Below are 14,692 nucleotides of genomic sequence, written 5' to 3' on the forward strand. Positions count from 1 at the left end.
ACCCTGCAGTAAAAGATTAAATCGGCTTGAAAATATATGACAATGCTTAAAAACGTCTGTCAACAATAATGATCAACAATAATGGGTAAATATAGTACAATCTAGGTGTGGAAAGCTCTTAGAGACTTACCCCAAAATACTCTGTAATCACCACCAAGGTTGCTTCTACAAAGTATTGACTCAGGGTTGTGAGTACTTATGTAAATTAGATATTTCTGTATTTTATTTTCAATATATTTGGCAAAAATGTCTAAAAACATGTTTTCATGAATTCATGCTGTCACATCAAAATGTGGATTAATTCAAAGGGTGTGAATACTTTCTGAAGGCTCTGTGTATGGAAGTAGGGCATCATGGGAATACGACGACGTTTAAAACACATGCATGGTCTCGCTGGAGAGTTTCTGGGGGAAGTTTGAGCCGGTGACTAGAGAACCTGACTTCGGAAACTGAAAAGAGACTCAATCAATGTCTCACAGAGGGGAGTTTTCTAGGATGGAGCCTGAATGGAGTGGTGGAGAGGGACTACAGAGGAAAACAGTGATTCAACTCTTTCATCTCTTTTGGCTGGTGGTAGTCAAGGTAGTCCCTGTCTCTATTGGCTGGTGGTAGTCAAGGTAGTCCCTGTCTCTATGGCAGTGGAAGACCCGCCCCCTCCAGGGCAAAAACGTAGCTAGATGGTGTAAATATAGAAGCTGTGGTCTGTCTGTCTGCCTGCCTGCCTGCCTGCCTGTCTGTCTGCCTGTCTGTCTGTCTGTCTGTCTGTCTGCCTGCCTGTCTGCCTGTCTGCCTGCCTGCCTGTCTGTCTGTCTGTCTGTCTGTCTGTTTCTGTCTGTTTCTGTCTGTTTCTGTCTGTCTGTTTCTGTCTGTCTGTTTCTGTCTGTTTCATTCACACCCTTCTTCCTTTGAGGCTGAATGGTGACTGGGGAGTGAACCTGAGGGACCAGGGAGATAAAACATAAAACCATATTAATGAATCTCTTCTGTCTGGTAGTGGGTTGGTGGTAGTCAAGGTAGTCAGTCGTCTCTACGACAGCATACTAAGACCCCTCCTCCCCAGAGCAAAACGTAGCCAGTTGGTAGAGTATAAATAGAAGCTGTGTGTGTGTCTGTGTGTGTCTGTGTGTCTGTCTGTCTGTCTGTCTGTCTGTCTGTGTGTCTGTCTGTCTGTCTGTGTCTGTCTGTCTGTCTGTGTCTGTCTGTCTGTCTGTCTGTCTGTCTGTCTGTGTCTGTCTGTCTGGTGCCATTCACATGCAGTATCCTCCTCCTTGCCTCCCAATTAAAAACAGGCCTGTGCCACTTCATCACGTCACCATGGCGACGAGGGGAGCGTGACAAGGGCGGAGACGAGGCACGCTTCTTTGTGAATGAGGAACACAAGGAGAGATAGTGGAGGGGAGGGAGGAGAGGTAAGTGGAGGGGAGAGAGGAGAGGTAGTGGAGGGGAGGGAGGAGAGGTAGTGGTGGAGGGGAGGAAGGAGAGGAGAGGTAGTGGAGGGGTGGGGAGGGAGGAGAGGTAGTGGAGGGGAGGGAGGAGAGGTAGTGGTGGAGGGGAGGAAGGAGAGGAGAGGTAGTGGAGGGGTGGGGAGGGAGGAGAGGTAGTGGAGGAGAGTGAGGAGAGGAGAGGTGTGAATAGAGGGGACTGCTCTGGCTCTCTGTCTGTATGTAGGTCACTGGTAGGAGGAACAGCAGCTGAACTGAAGACTGGGACTAGTTGGCATGGCCGTGGTCTGCCATAAGCATAACTGAATAGACATCCAACAGTACTCACAGTACTTGAAAGGAGAGATTAACACAATGTCTACTGGGTTCAGTTAACTTTGTCAGTTAGTCAAAAAGAATCAGACCCTTGACACAGATCATTCCTGAGTCGATAGCAAGACTGACGTACTCAGTCTCCCATGACGTACTCAGTGTAGGAGCTCACATTACTATCGATGAAGAGGAGAGGAGGAGGAGGAGTGGAGGGGGAGGAGAGGGACAGGAGAGAAAGAGGAGAGAAAAAGATGAAGGAACCCCCAGCTGACTAGTACTCCTTGTGGGTTAATGCCAAATCAGTCAAGCGTTCCACAGGTGGTTTAATCAAGCCATTACCCAGGAGCCTCTGCTCTCATTAGCCAGCCGCGCCAAAAGGTCACTGCTCCCAAAGGGGGAGGCAGAACAGGGGCAGTCAGTCTGAATACCCCCTACTCAACGTCATTCCATTCCTCCTCCCCCTGCTCTGCCTCCCCTCCTCCCCCTCCCCTCTCCCTCCTCTCCCTCCTTCTCCCCCTGCTCTGCCTCCCCTCCCCCCCCCCTCTCCCTCCTCTCCCTCCCCTCTCCCTCCTCCTCCTCTTCCTCTCCCTACTCCTCCCCTTCATCAAGTAATAGATGACTAATTCCCTACAGTGTTTACAAAGCATTAATAAACACTTGAACCATTCAGTATGTCCTATACTGAGAGAGACCATGTTAAGACTCTCCCCTTAACAGTGGCATAGAGCTGTAGTGGCATAGAGCTGTAGTGGCATAGAGCTGTAGTGGCATAGAGCTGTAGTGGCATAGAGCTGTAGTGGCATAGAGCTGTAGTGGCATAGAGCTGTAGAGTAGAAGCTCTAACAGAAGTTACACACATGGGGAGCGTTTTTAGCAGCCTGGAGATCTGGGAAAAACGTTGTCATTTTATAAACGCATTTCATACAATTCCACGTCATTTTACATGACCGGAGACTTTGGTAGAATATTATTTTATACCGTACAGATGATGGGAAAAGTAGGCTACACTGACACTGACAAACTGAGGATCTGAGATCAATACAAACCACCTTGTCTTGAATCCATCAGTAGCCTATAGGCCGAGGTGTGTGGAGACACATATCGTAGGCTACAGTATGAGGAGGAAATTAGAGTCCTACAAATGCTTTCCAGTTTCACTGACGACTCACCCAATGATACGGAGCTCACTAGCTGGTGATCGACTCACCCAATGATACGGAGCTCATTAGCTGGTGATCGACTCACCCAATGATACGGAGCTCACTAGCTAGTGATGGCCGATGCGCTCGTGCCAACAGCGTGTCTGTCTGTCTGTCTGTCTGTCTGTCTGTCTGTCTGTCTGTCTGTCTGTCTGTCTGTCTGTCTGTCTCTGTCTCTCTCTCTCTCTCTCTCTCTCTCTCTCTCTCTCTCTCTCTCTCTCTCTCTCTCTCTCTCTCTCGAAGTACAGCAGATGAATATGTTGGTAGCCTACAGCACAGAGTCTTCTCTATTCAGCAGGAGCCATCTGCTTTCCAACCTGTGTTTTCCCTCGATTCTATTTGAAATATTGAGAAAGGCCTGTTTGGTCTGCATGCTGTTTGTCCCGACTGTAGGCTATTCCATGTTATTTGGCTACAATCCACAGCTAGGCTATTCCATGTTATTGGGCTACAATCCACAGCTAGGCTATTCCATGTTATTAGGCTACAATCCACAGCTAGGCTATTCCATGTTATTTGGCTACAATCCACAGCTAGGCTATTCCATGTTATTTGGCTACAATCCACATCTAGGCTATTCCATGTTATTGGGCTACAATCCACAGCTAGGCTATTCCATGTTATTGGGCTACAATCCACAGCTAGGCTATTCCATGTTATTGGGCTACAATCCACAGCTAGGCTATTCCATGTTATTGGGCTACAATCCACAGCTAGGCTATTCCATGTTATTGGGCTACAATCCACATCTAGGCTATTCCATGTTATTAGGCTACAATCCACAGCTAGGCTATTCCATGTTATTGGGCTACAATCCACAGCTAGGCTATTCCATGTTATTGGAACCCCTTCTGAAAAAACCTACACTCGATCCCTCCGATGTCAACAACTACAGACCAGTATCCCTTCTTTCTTTTCTCTCCAAAACTCTTGAACGTGCCGTCCTTGGCCAGCTCTCCTGCTATCTCTCTCAGAATGACCTTCTTGATCCAAATCAGTCAGGTTTCAAGACTAGTCACTCAACTGAGACTGCTCTTCTCTGTATCACGGAGGCGCTCCGCACTGCTAAAGCTAACTCTCTCTCCTCTGCTCTCATCCTTCTAGACCTATCGGCTGCCTTCGATACTGTGAACCATCAGATCCTCCTCTCCACCCTCTCCGAGTTGGGCATCTCCGGCGCGGCCCACGCTTGGATTGCGTCCTACCTGACAGGTCGCTCCTACCAGGTGGCGTGGCGAGAATCTGTCTCCTCACCACGCGCTCTCACCACTGGTGTCCCCCAGGGCTCTGTTCTAGGCCCTCTCCTATTCTCGCTATACACCAAGTCACTTGGCTCTGTCATAACCTCACATGGTCTCTCCTATCATTGCTATGCAGACGACACACAATTAATCTTCTCCTTTCCCCCTTCTGATGACCAGGTGGCGAATCGCATCTCTGCATGTCTGGCAGACATATCAGTGTGGATGACGGATCACCACCTCAAGCTGAACCTCGGCAAGACGGAGCTGCTCTTCCTCCCGGGGAAGGACTGCCCGTTCCATGATCTCGCCATCACGGTTGACAACTCCATTGTGTCCTCCTCCCAGAGCGCTAAGAACCTTGGCGTGATCCTGGACAACACCCTGTCGTTCTCAACTAACATCAAGGCGGTGGCCCGTTCCTGTAGGTTCATGCTCTACAACATCCGCAGAGTACGACCCTGCCTCACACAGGAAGCGGCGCAGGTCCTAATCCAGGCACTTGTCATCTCCCGTCTGGATTACTGCAACTCGCTGTTGGCTGGGCTCCCTGCCTGTGCCATTAAACCCCTACAACTCATCCAGAACGCCGCAGCCCGTCTGGTGTTCAACCTTCCCAAGTTCTCTCACGTCACCCCGCTCCTCCGCTCTCTCCACTGGCTTCCAGTTGAAGCTCGCATCCGCTACAAGACCATGGTGCTTGCCTACGGAGCTGTGAGGGGAACGGCACCTCAGTACCTTCAGGCTCTGATCCGGCCCTACACCCAAACAAGGGCACTGCGTTCATCCACCTCTGGCCTGCTCGCCTCCCTACCACTGAGGAAGTACAGTTCCCGCTCAGCCCAGTCAAAACTGTTCGCTGCTCTGGCACCCCAATGGTGGAACAAACTCCCTCACGACGCCAGGACAGCGGAGTCAATCACCACCTTCCGGAGACACCTGAAACCCCACCTCTTCAAGGAATACCTAGGATAGGATAAAGCAATCCTTCTGCCCCACCCCCCCCCCCCCCCTTAAAAGATTTAGATGCACTATTGTAAAGTGGCTGTTCCACTGGATGTCATAAGGTGAATGCACCAATTTGTAAGTCGCTCTGGATAAGAGCGTCTGCTAAATGACTTAAATGTAAATGTAAATGTATTCCATGTTATTGGGCTACAATCCACAGCTAGGCTATTCCATGTTATTGGGCTACAATCCACAGCTAGGCTATTCCATGTTATTAGGCTACAATCCACAGCTAGGCTATTCCATGTTATTGGGCTACAATCCACATCTAGGCTATTCCATGTTATTGGGCTACAATCCACAGCTAGGCTATTCCATGTTATTGGGCTACAATCCACAGCTAGGCTATTCCATGTTATTAGGCTACAATCCACAGCTAGGCTATTCCATGTTATTGGGTTACAATCCACAGCTAGGCTATTCCATGTTATTGGGCTACAATCCACAGCTAGGCTATTCCATGTTATTGGGCTACAATCCACAGCTAGGCTATTCCATGTTATTAGGCTACAATCCACAGCTAGGCTATTCCATGTTATTAGGCTACAATCCACAGCTAGGCTATTCCATGTTATTGGGCTACAATCCACAGCTAGGCTATTCCATGTTATTGGGCTACAATCCACATCTAGGCTATTCCATGTTATTAGGCTACAATCCACAGCTAGGCTATTCCATGTTATTAGGCTACAATCCACAGCTAGGCTATTCCTTTATATTGGGCTACAATCCACAGCTAGGCTATTCCATGTTATTAGGTTACAATCCACAGCGAGGCTATTCCATGTTATTAGGCTACAATCCACAGCTAGGCTATTCCTTTATATTGGGCTACAATCCACAGCGAGGCTATTCCATGTTATTAGGTTACAATCCACAGCTAGGCTTTTCCATGTTATTAGGCTACAATCCACAGCTAGGCTATTCCATGTTATTGGGTTACAATCCACAGCTAGGCTTTTCCTTTATATTGGGCTACAATCCACAGCTAGGCTTTTCCTTTATATTGGGCTACAATCCACAGCTAGGCTTTTCCTTTATATTGGGCTACAATCCACAGCTAGGAAATTTCAAATAAATAAGCTATTGATCCTCTGTGGCTAAATTATAGGACTGCTGGTGGTGTAGTATTCTGAATGATTTAATTTCTTTCTGAACAGACAGCAGTATTTATATAACTTTGGCAAATGTATTTCAATGTATCAGGGGTGTTGCAGTTTCTCCAGACCCCTTCACACAGCTATGATTCCATAAGGAAATAAATGATGAATTGCAACGCTGGAGAGATGAGAGTTGCAGACTCATGTCTATCGGAGCAGAGAGGGAGAGAGGTCATAGAAAGTGAATTTCCTTTTAGTTATGTGAGAGAGAGAGATTCAGGCACGAGACTCATGTCTATCAGAGCAGAGAGATGAGAGGTGCAGACTCATGTCTATCAGAGCAGAGAGATGAGAGTTGCAGACTCATGTCTATCAGAGCAGAGAGATGAGAGGTGCAGACTCATGTCTATCAGAGCAGAGAGATGAGAGTTGCAGACTCATGTCTATCAGAGCAGAGAGATGAGAGTTGCAGACTCATGTCTATCAGAGCAGAGAGATGAGAGGTGCAGACTCATGTCTATCAGAGCAGAGAGATGAGAGTTGCAGACTCATGTCTATCAGAGCAGAGAGATGAGAGTTGCAGACTCATGTCTATCAGAGCAGAGAGATGAGAGGTGCAGACTCATGTCTATCAGAGCAGAGAGATGAGAGTTGCAGACTCATGTCTATCAGAGCAGAGAGATGAGAGGTGCAGACTCATGTCTATCAGAGCAGAGAGATGAGAGTTGCAGACTCATGGCTATCGGAGCAGAGAGGGAGAGAGGTCATAGAAAGTGAATTTCCTTTTAGTTATGTGAGAGAGAGAGATTCAGGCACGATTCCCACACAGCCACGGCCCCCCGTTGGTCTCATACAGCCACGGCCCCCCGTTGGTCTCACACATACACAGTGGCCCCCCGTTGGTCTCACACATACACAGTGGTGACCCGTTGGTCTCATACAGCCACGGCCCCCCGTTGGTCTCATACAGCCACGGCCACCCGTTGGTCTCACACATACACAGTGGTGACCCGTTGGTCTCACACATACACAGTGGCCCCCCGTTGGTCTCACACATACACAGTGGCGACCCGTTGGTCTCACACATACACAGTGGCCCCCCGTTGGTCTCACACATACACAGTGGCCCCCCGTTGGTCTCACACATACACAGTGGCCCCCCGTTGGTCTCACACATACACAGTGGCCCCCCCGTTGGTCTCACACATACACAGTGGTGACCCGTTGGTCTCACACATACACAGTGGCGACCCGTTGGTCTCACACATACACAGTGGCGACCCGTTGGTCTCACACATACACAGTGGCCACCCGTTGGTCTCACACATACACAGTGGCCACCCGTTGGTCTCACACATACACAGTGGCCCCCCGTTGGTCTCACACATACACAGTGGCCCCCCATTGGTCTCACACATACACAGTGGCCCCCCGTTGGTCTCACACATACACAGTGGCCCCCCGTTGGTCTCACACATACACAGTGGCCCCCCGTTGGTCTCACACATACACAGTGGCCCCCCGTTGGTCTCACACATACACAGTGGCCCCCCGTTGGTCTCACACATACACAGTGGCCCCCTGTTGGTCTCACACATACACAGTGGCCACCCGTTGGTCTCACACATACACAGTGGTGACCCGTTGGTCTCACACATACACAGTGGCCCCCCGTTGGTCTCACACATACACAGTGGTGACCCGTTGGTCTCACACATACACAGTGGTGACCCGTTGGTCTCACACATACACAGTGGCCCCCCGTTGGTCTCACACATACACAGTGGCCCCCCGTTGGTCTCACACATACACAGCCACGGCCCCCCGTTGGTCTCACACATACACAGTGGCCACCCGTTGGTCTCACACATACACAGTGGCCACCCGTTGGTCTCACACATACACAGTGGTGACCCGTTGGTCTCACACATACACAGTGGCCCCCCGTCATTCAGGGCAGGTGAGGCAGAGCAACAACAAAAAAATGTATACATTTCTGGTGTTGCTTGCCTGTTCTGCATTTTATTTTGGCGTTGATACATGTCACATATCAGTTTGCAAACAATGTAAAAAATATAATGTTATAACGCAGCCACATACAAACATGGTGTCTTCTGGTTTAAGGCAGCTCCAAAAAGCAGGTGTTTCAGCTCAGTGCTTTCTGTGGTGGTGAGAAAGGCAGCAGAAAATATGGAAAGTTGCGCCGTGATTGGCTCAGTGTTCTGTCACTCATGGGGACACCTCGTCACCGACAAGTCAAAAGGGTAGACCTAAAAAATTCTAGCCCCTTGGATGCTGCCTTGAGTTACATTAGAAGTGCCCATCCAAGAAGGCTCAATGTCATTGGCCACAGATAAAATGAGGTCAAATCACGTTGTATCTACAGTAGCTTTTTTATCTACAGCACAGGAGGCCTTTTGCCTTTTGGTAGGCCGTCATTGTAAATAAGAATTTGTTCTTAACTGACTTGCCTAGTTAAATAAAGGTTAAATAAAAAATGTAAACATTTAAAAGCTTTGATTGGACTGATCATGTCAACATCATACTTTCAAATTCTGAGCTAGCAGTCATCATGAATCAAGTCGACAATCTACTGGCAAATCCTTTATAATCCTTGTCATTTGAAGAGAGATAATGAAGATAATTTATAGATAAAATGTATCGGTGCTCATCGGCCATTGGACATAAACATTACAAGTTGGAAATCGCAAATTCAACAATGAGTGGTTTGGAAGGAATCAGTGGCAAACTGCAAGCATTACAAAGCAATCATAAGCCTGCTATTCAGTGGAGTGGCTGTGTGGAACCAAGTCTAAGATTATGGGTCTCTTTTCCTAGTTTAAAATGATAAACATTCAACATTGGCCATGCTGTCAATGAAGCATGACTTGTGGCGCGCTCAAATCAACTGTTAACTCGGGAACTGCAAAATCTGACTTTAGTGAGTTCAAGACAACTGGGAACTTGGGGGGAAATGAGCTACGACTGGGAAAATAGTGTTTTGAACTTGATTAATCTCGGAACTCTGGCCTCTTTCTGGAGCTACGACCTGAAGATCACATGATTCAACCTTTCTTTTATTTTTGAGTTCCCAGTCATCTTGAAAGCACCATAAATCCAGAGAATGATTCAACCTTTCTTTTTCGTTGAGTTCCCAGTCATCTTGAAAGCACCATAAATCCAGAGAATCGCAGACTTTGATGACAAAGTTTGATGACAAAATTTGCCCACGAAGGACCACCGCACCACCTTCCTGTTCAAGTGAGCACAACACAAGGTGAGTCCAAAAATGTTGTGTATGCTGCTGCATAAATTATGTATTATACCAAGAAAGTAATAGCAAGTGTATATTGTGTAGTAAGCTGTTAGTAGCTCATGTGCCTCACCCTAATCATTTGGTCTATATTCACCTCTTCATTTCGCCAACTGTTCTGACTTGGTGGTGCACATGTAGCCTATAACCTGTTTTTTATAAATGGAATCGTTGAATATTGTAAGAACTTTCAGTCTGCTTATATGCCCCCTTCATTTAGCCTACGGTTCTGACTTGGTGTACATGGAGAACATTGTAAGAGAGGCCCATGTTCGGGAATTCTATCGCTGTACATTTCAAAAGTGCTGAAAAAATAGTAATATTGACTACGTCCATCCTAGCTCGCTCATTAATGTCTTAATCGAAATTAAGGATTGCCTCTTATCCGCTTGTCATCCCCTTATGCCATAGTTTGTACATCTCAATTGTCAGTAGAAACCACATTTGTTTAAGCAAGTCAGCCATATCAGCTATGTCTTTTTAAAGGCAGTAGAATAGGCTGAATGAACTGTTTCGCTGCCAGACAAGGCTCCGCTGAAAACCAGGTGTAGCAGTGGTAAGGTGTTGGGGCTGCTGTTGGGACAGCTTTATGTAGGCCCTAACAGTTTGTGGGCACCGTTTGTCACCGTTATAGTGCAATTCATGTATTGTTTAGTGTCGTGTTATTTTGTGGCTTTGCTGGCATGCATCCCATTTTTTTTTTTTTTTTTGCCCCACCAAGATTTACATGCTAAAATCGCCACGGCACATACAGTAGGTTACAGTGATGTGCAACCCATAACCGGGGCCGGCGCCAATCAACTCTTCAGAATATTAGGCCCGGGCTGAAAATCTAATTTCTTACATTACGTTTGTTTATGGGGGCAGGAGAATTAAGGAAGAGGAAACTCAAATGACCTTTGATCGCTTTCATTATCATTTTTACATTTGCAAAAAGAGAAAATAATTGTTCATGCCACGAGAGTACCCAGATCCAGCTAAACAGGTTCCGGAACAAAAAGGTCCCAAACAGAGAGGTGGGATCCGGCTCAAATGAACCACTTCTCGCCTCCCATGAGCCAGCCAATTCCAACCAATCAACCCCTCCTGTTTCTGCTCCGACCATCCAGTCTAGAACCAGGATATGTTAGTGACCATTATAATGAAGTCATTATAGAGCAGGACCTCTGGTGGGCCATTAGTAGAAGTAGCCTGTTAATAACGACACACACACACAGACACAGACACGCACACACACAGACATGGATACAATCGGTTTTCTTTCATTTCCTTCCTCAGACAACTATACATAAGAATGACTAGTTGTCACGTTCTCCAGGATCTTTAGATTCATTACTTTGAAATGAATCTGATGTGAAAAGATCTGATGTGATTGGTGAAAAGACCAATTAGTTGAAACAATATCAGAATTGGGCTGCCTGTGTGAACACTGCCTTTTGGAAGCAGATGTTTCCTTTTCCACAAATCACAAAGTGATTCAGCGACAAAGTCATTTGGTTTTGTCGCCGGGAACAAATACACACACACTCACACTCACACTCACACTCACACTCACACACACACACACACACACACACACACACACACACTAACACACACTTACACACACTTACACACACTCACACTCACACACACCAACCATTAAAAACAACACAATCTAAGTGCAAGTCATACGTAAAAGTGGTACAACTTACAATCAACATGCAGGGCCAGGGACGATAATATGAACACATTAAACATTGACTGTTGTTTTATCCCAAATAGCACCCTATTCCCTATATAGTGCACTATGAGAGAATAGGTTTCCATTTGGGACACAGTCAATCCTCTCCTCAGACTCTACAGTTCCTCCAAGCCTGCGGAGCCCAAACTGCCAAGCTCTCTGACTGCAGTGATTGAGTCTACTAAACATGACCAGACAGACAGACTGCAACACAGAGTAAATAAAGCGAGTCATTGCCTGCTTACTGCCAACTCATTCAACCCCTGGTTCCTTTTCCTGCTTACTGCCAACTCATTCAACCTCTGGTTCCTTTTCCCTGCTTACTGCCAACTCATTCAACACCTGGTTCCTTTTCCTGCTTACTGCCAACTCATTCAACCTCTGGTTCCTTTTTCCTGCTTACTGCCAACTCATTCAACCCCTGGTTCCTTTTTCCTGCTTACTGCCAACTCATTCAACCCCTGGTTCCTTTTTCCTGCTTACTGCCAACTCATTCATCACCTGGTTCCTTTTTCCTGCTTACTGCCAACTCATTCAACCCCTGGTTCCTTTTTCCTGCTTACTGCCAACTCATTCTTCACCTGGTTCCTTTTCCCTGCTTACTGCCAACTCATTCAACCCCTGGTTCCTTTTCCCTGCTTACTGCCAACTCATTAATCACCTGGTTCCTTTTTCCTGCTTACTGCCAACTCATTCAACCCCTGGTTCCTTTTTCCTGCTTACTGCCAACTCATTCAACCCCTGGTTCCTTTTTCCTGCTTACTGCCAACTCATTCATCACCTGGTTCCTTTTTCCTGCTTACTGCCAACTCATTCAACCCCTGGTTCCTTTTTCCTGCTTACTGCCAACTCATTCTTCACCTGGTTCCTTTTCCCTGCTTACTGCCAACTCATTCAACCCCTGGTTCCTTTTCCCTGCTTACTGCCAACTCATTAATCACCTGGTTCCTTTTTGCTGCTTACTGCCAACTCATTCAACCTCTGGTTCCTTTTTCCTGCTTACTGCCAACTCATTCATCACCTGGTTCCTTTTCCCTGCTTACTGCCAACTCATTCAACACCTGGTTCCTTTTTCCTGCTTACTGCCAACTCATTCAACCTCTGGTTCCTTTTCCCTGCTTATTCATTCATCACCTGGTTCCTTTTCACTGCTTACTGCCAACTCAGTCAACACCTGGTTCCTTTTTCCTGCTTACTGCCAACTCATTCAACCCCTGGTTCCTTTTCCTGCCAACTCATTCATCACCTGGTTCCTTTTCCCTGCTTACTGCCAACTCATTCAACACCTGGTTCCTTTTTCCTGCTTACTGCCAACTCATTCAACCTCTGGTTCCTTTTCCCTGCTTACTGCCAACTCATTCAACCCCTGGTTGGTTTGTTAGCCAGCCAAAGTCCTCACTTCTTTCCTCTCAGTGCCACGGTCTGCATTCGTTCTAACCTCATCCCCAGACTCGGGCTCAATTTCTACGGCATGTAGAGAACAGGCTGGGATTACGTTTGTCCTAAATGGTACCTTATTACTTTTGGACACCCTTTTCCACTTCACACACTACTTTTAGTCACCCTATTCCCTTAGTGGACAAAAGTAGAGCACTACATGAGGAATAGGGTGGCACTTTAAATGCAGACACATGCGATCGTGCATCACTGTTCAAAGCTGCGCTCCTGTTGCCATGGAACCCGGTCAGTAAACATAGAGGCGTGTTAAAGACACAGGGAGGAGGGATGCAGTGGTGTTACCATGGAGCTGGGGGGAGAGGAGTACCTGTGGTGTAGGGGGAGAGAGGTCTGTTTCAGACAGCAGGGAGGAGGGGACGGAAGAGAGGAGGGGACAGAGGAGAGGAGGGGACAGAGGAGAGGAGGGGACGGAAGAGAGGAGGGGATGGAGGAGAGGAGGGGACGGAAGAAAGGAGGGGACAGAGGAGAGGAGGGGACGGAAGAGAGGAGGGGACAGAGGAGAGGAGGGGACGGAAGAGAGGAGGGGACAGAGGAGAGGAGGGGATGGAGGAGAGGAGGGGACGGAAGAGAGGAGGGGACGGAAGAGAGGAGGGGACAGAGGAGAGGAGGGGATAGAGGAGAGGAGGGACAGAGGAGAGGAGGGGACGGAAGAGAGGAGGGGACGGAGGAGAGGAGGGGACGGAAGAGAGGAGGGGACGGAAGAGAGGAGGGGACAGAGGAGAGGAGGGGATAGAGGAGAGGAGGGACAGAGGAGAGGAGGGGACGGAAGAGAGGAGGGGACGGAGGAGAGGAGGGGACAGAGGAGAGGAGGGGACGGAAGAGAGGAGGGCCACGGAGGAGAGGGGGGGACAGAGGAGAGGAGGGGACGGAAGAGAGGAGGGGATGGAGGAGAGGAGGGGACAGAGGAGAGGAGGGGACGGAAGAGAGGAGGGGATGGAGGAGAGGAGGGGACAGAGGAGAGGAGGGGATGGAAGAGAGGAGGGGATGGAGGAGAGGAGGGGACAGAGGAGAGGAGGGGATGGAAGAGAGGAGGGGATGGAGGAGAGGAGGGGACGGAAGAGAGGAGGGGACAGAGGAGAGGAGGGGGCGGAAGAGAGGAGGGGATGGAGGAGAGGAGGGGACAGAGGAGAGGAGGGGACAGAGGAGAGGAGGGGACGGAAGAGAGGAGGGGACAGAGGAGAGGAGGGGACAGAGGAGAGGAGGGGACAGAGGAGAGGAGGGGACGGAAGAGAGGAGGGGACGGAGGAGAGGAGGGGACAGAGGAGAGGAGGGGACGGAAGAGAGGAGGGCCACGGAGGAGAGGGGGGGACAGAGGAGAGGAGGGGACGGAAGAGAGGAGGGGACAGAGGAGAGGAGGGGACGGAAGAGAGGAGGGGATGGAGGAGAGGAGGGGACAGAGGAGAGGAGGGGACAGAGGAGAGGAGGGGGAGGATGAGGAGAGGAGGGGACGGAGGAGAGGAGGGGGAGGATGAGGAGAGGAGGGGAAGGAGAAGAGGGGAAAGAGGAGGGGAAGGAGGACAGGAAGAGTTGAATGCCCTACAGTACCCCCTCAAAGGTATAAACACCCTATCTACAGAAGAACACAAGATTAGAAGGTTGGGTTTCAAACCCTTCTGAAGTCAGCTAGAAATAACTGATGATGATGATGATGACCACAGAGAACTTGAAAAAATTCTCAAAAGGACCAAGACATTTCCGATCTGTAGTCTGAGAGGTGCACGTCTGAAAAGTAATATGACACACAATGGGACTAGAGAGCTTAAATGGACCAACTGAAAAGAGAAGACACCTTCACTCACACAGACGTTTGGGCTTTCTGTCCCAAAGGGGTCATTTTGTCATCTCTGTTCCTCTTCATCACAGTGATGAGGAGGCTATATCTCTAGAATATACTTG

General features: G+C 48.4%; 1 protein-coding gene across 1 annotated transcript; it reads right to left on the minus strand.

Moving 5' to 3' along the window:
• Nucleotides 1-7,471: 7,471 nt before the first annotated feature.
• LOC129838732 (keratin-associated protein 5-1-like) lies at nt 7,472-8,233 on the minus strand. Its single transcript, XM_055905888.1, has one exon. It carries the CDS (start codon nt 8,231-8,233, stop codon nt 7,472-7,474), a length of 762 nt encoding a protein of 253 aa, XP_055761863.1.
• Nucleotides 8,234-14,692: the final 6,459 nt, after the last annotated feature.

The sequence above is a fragment of the Salvelinus fontinalis genome, chromosome 39 (assembly GCF_029448725.1).
Source record: "Salvelinus fontinalis isolate EN_2023a chromosome 39, ASM2944872v1, whole genome shotgun sequence".
Classification (NCBI taxonomy): Eukaryota; Metazoa; Chordata; class Actinopteri; order Salmoniformes; family Salmonidae; genus Salvelinus; species Salvelinus fontinalis.

Excerpts from the sequence above, each read along its gene's own strand:
- LOC129838732 (XM_055905888.1), bottom strand. The coding sequence starts at position 8,233 with ATGTGTGAGACCAACGGGTCACCACTGTGTATGTGTGAGACCAACGGG.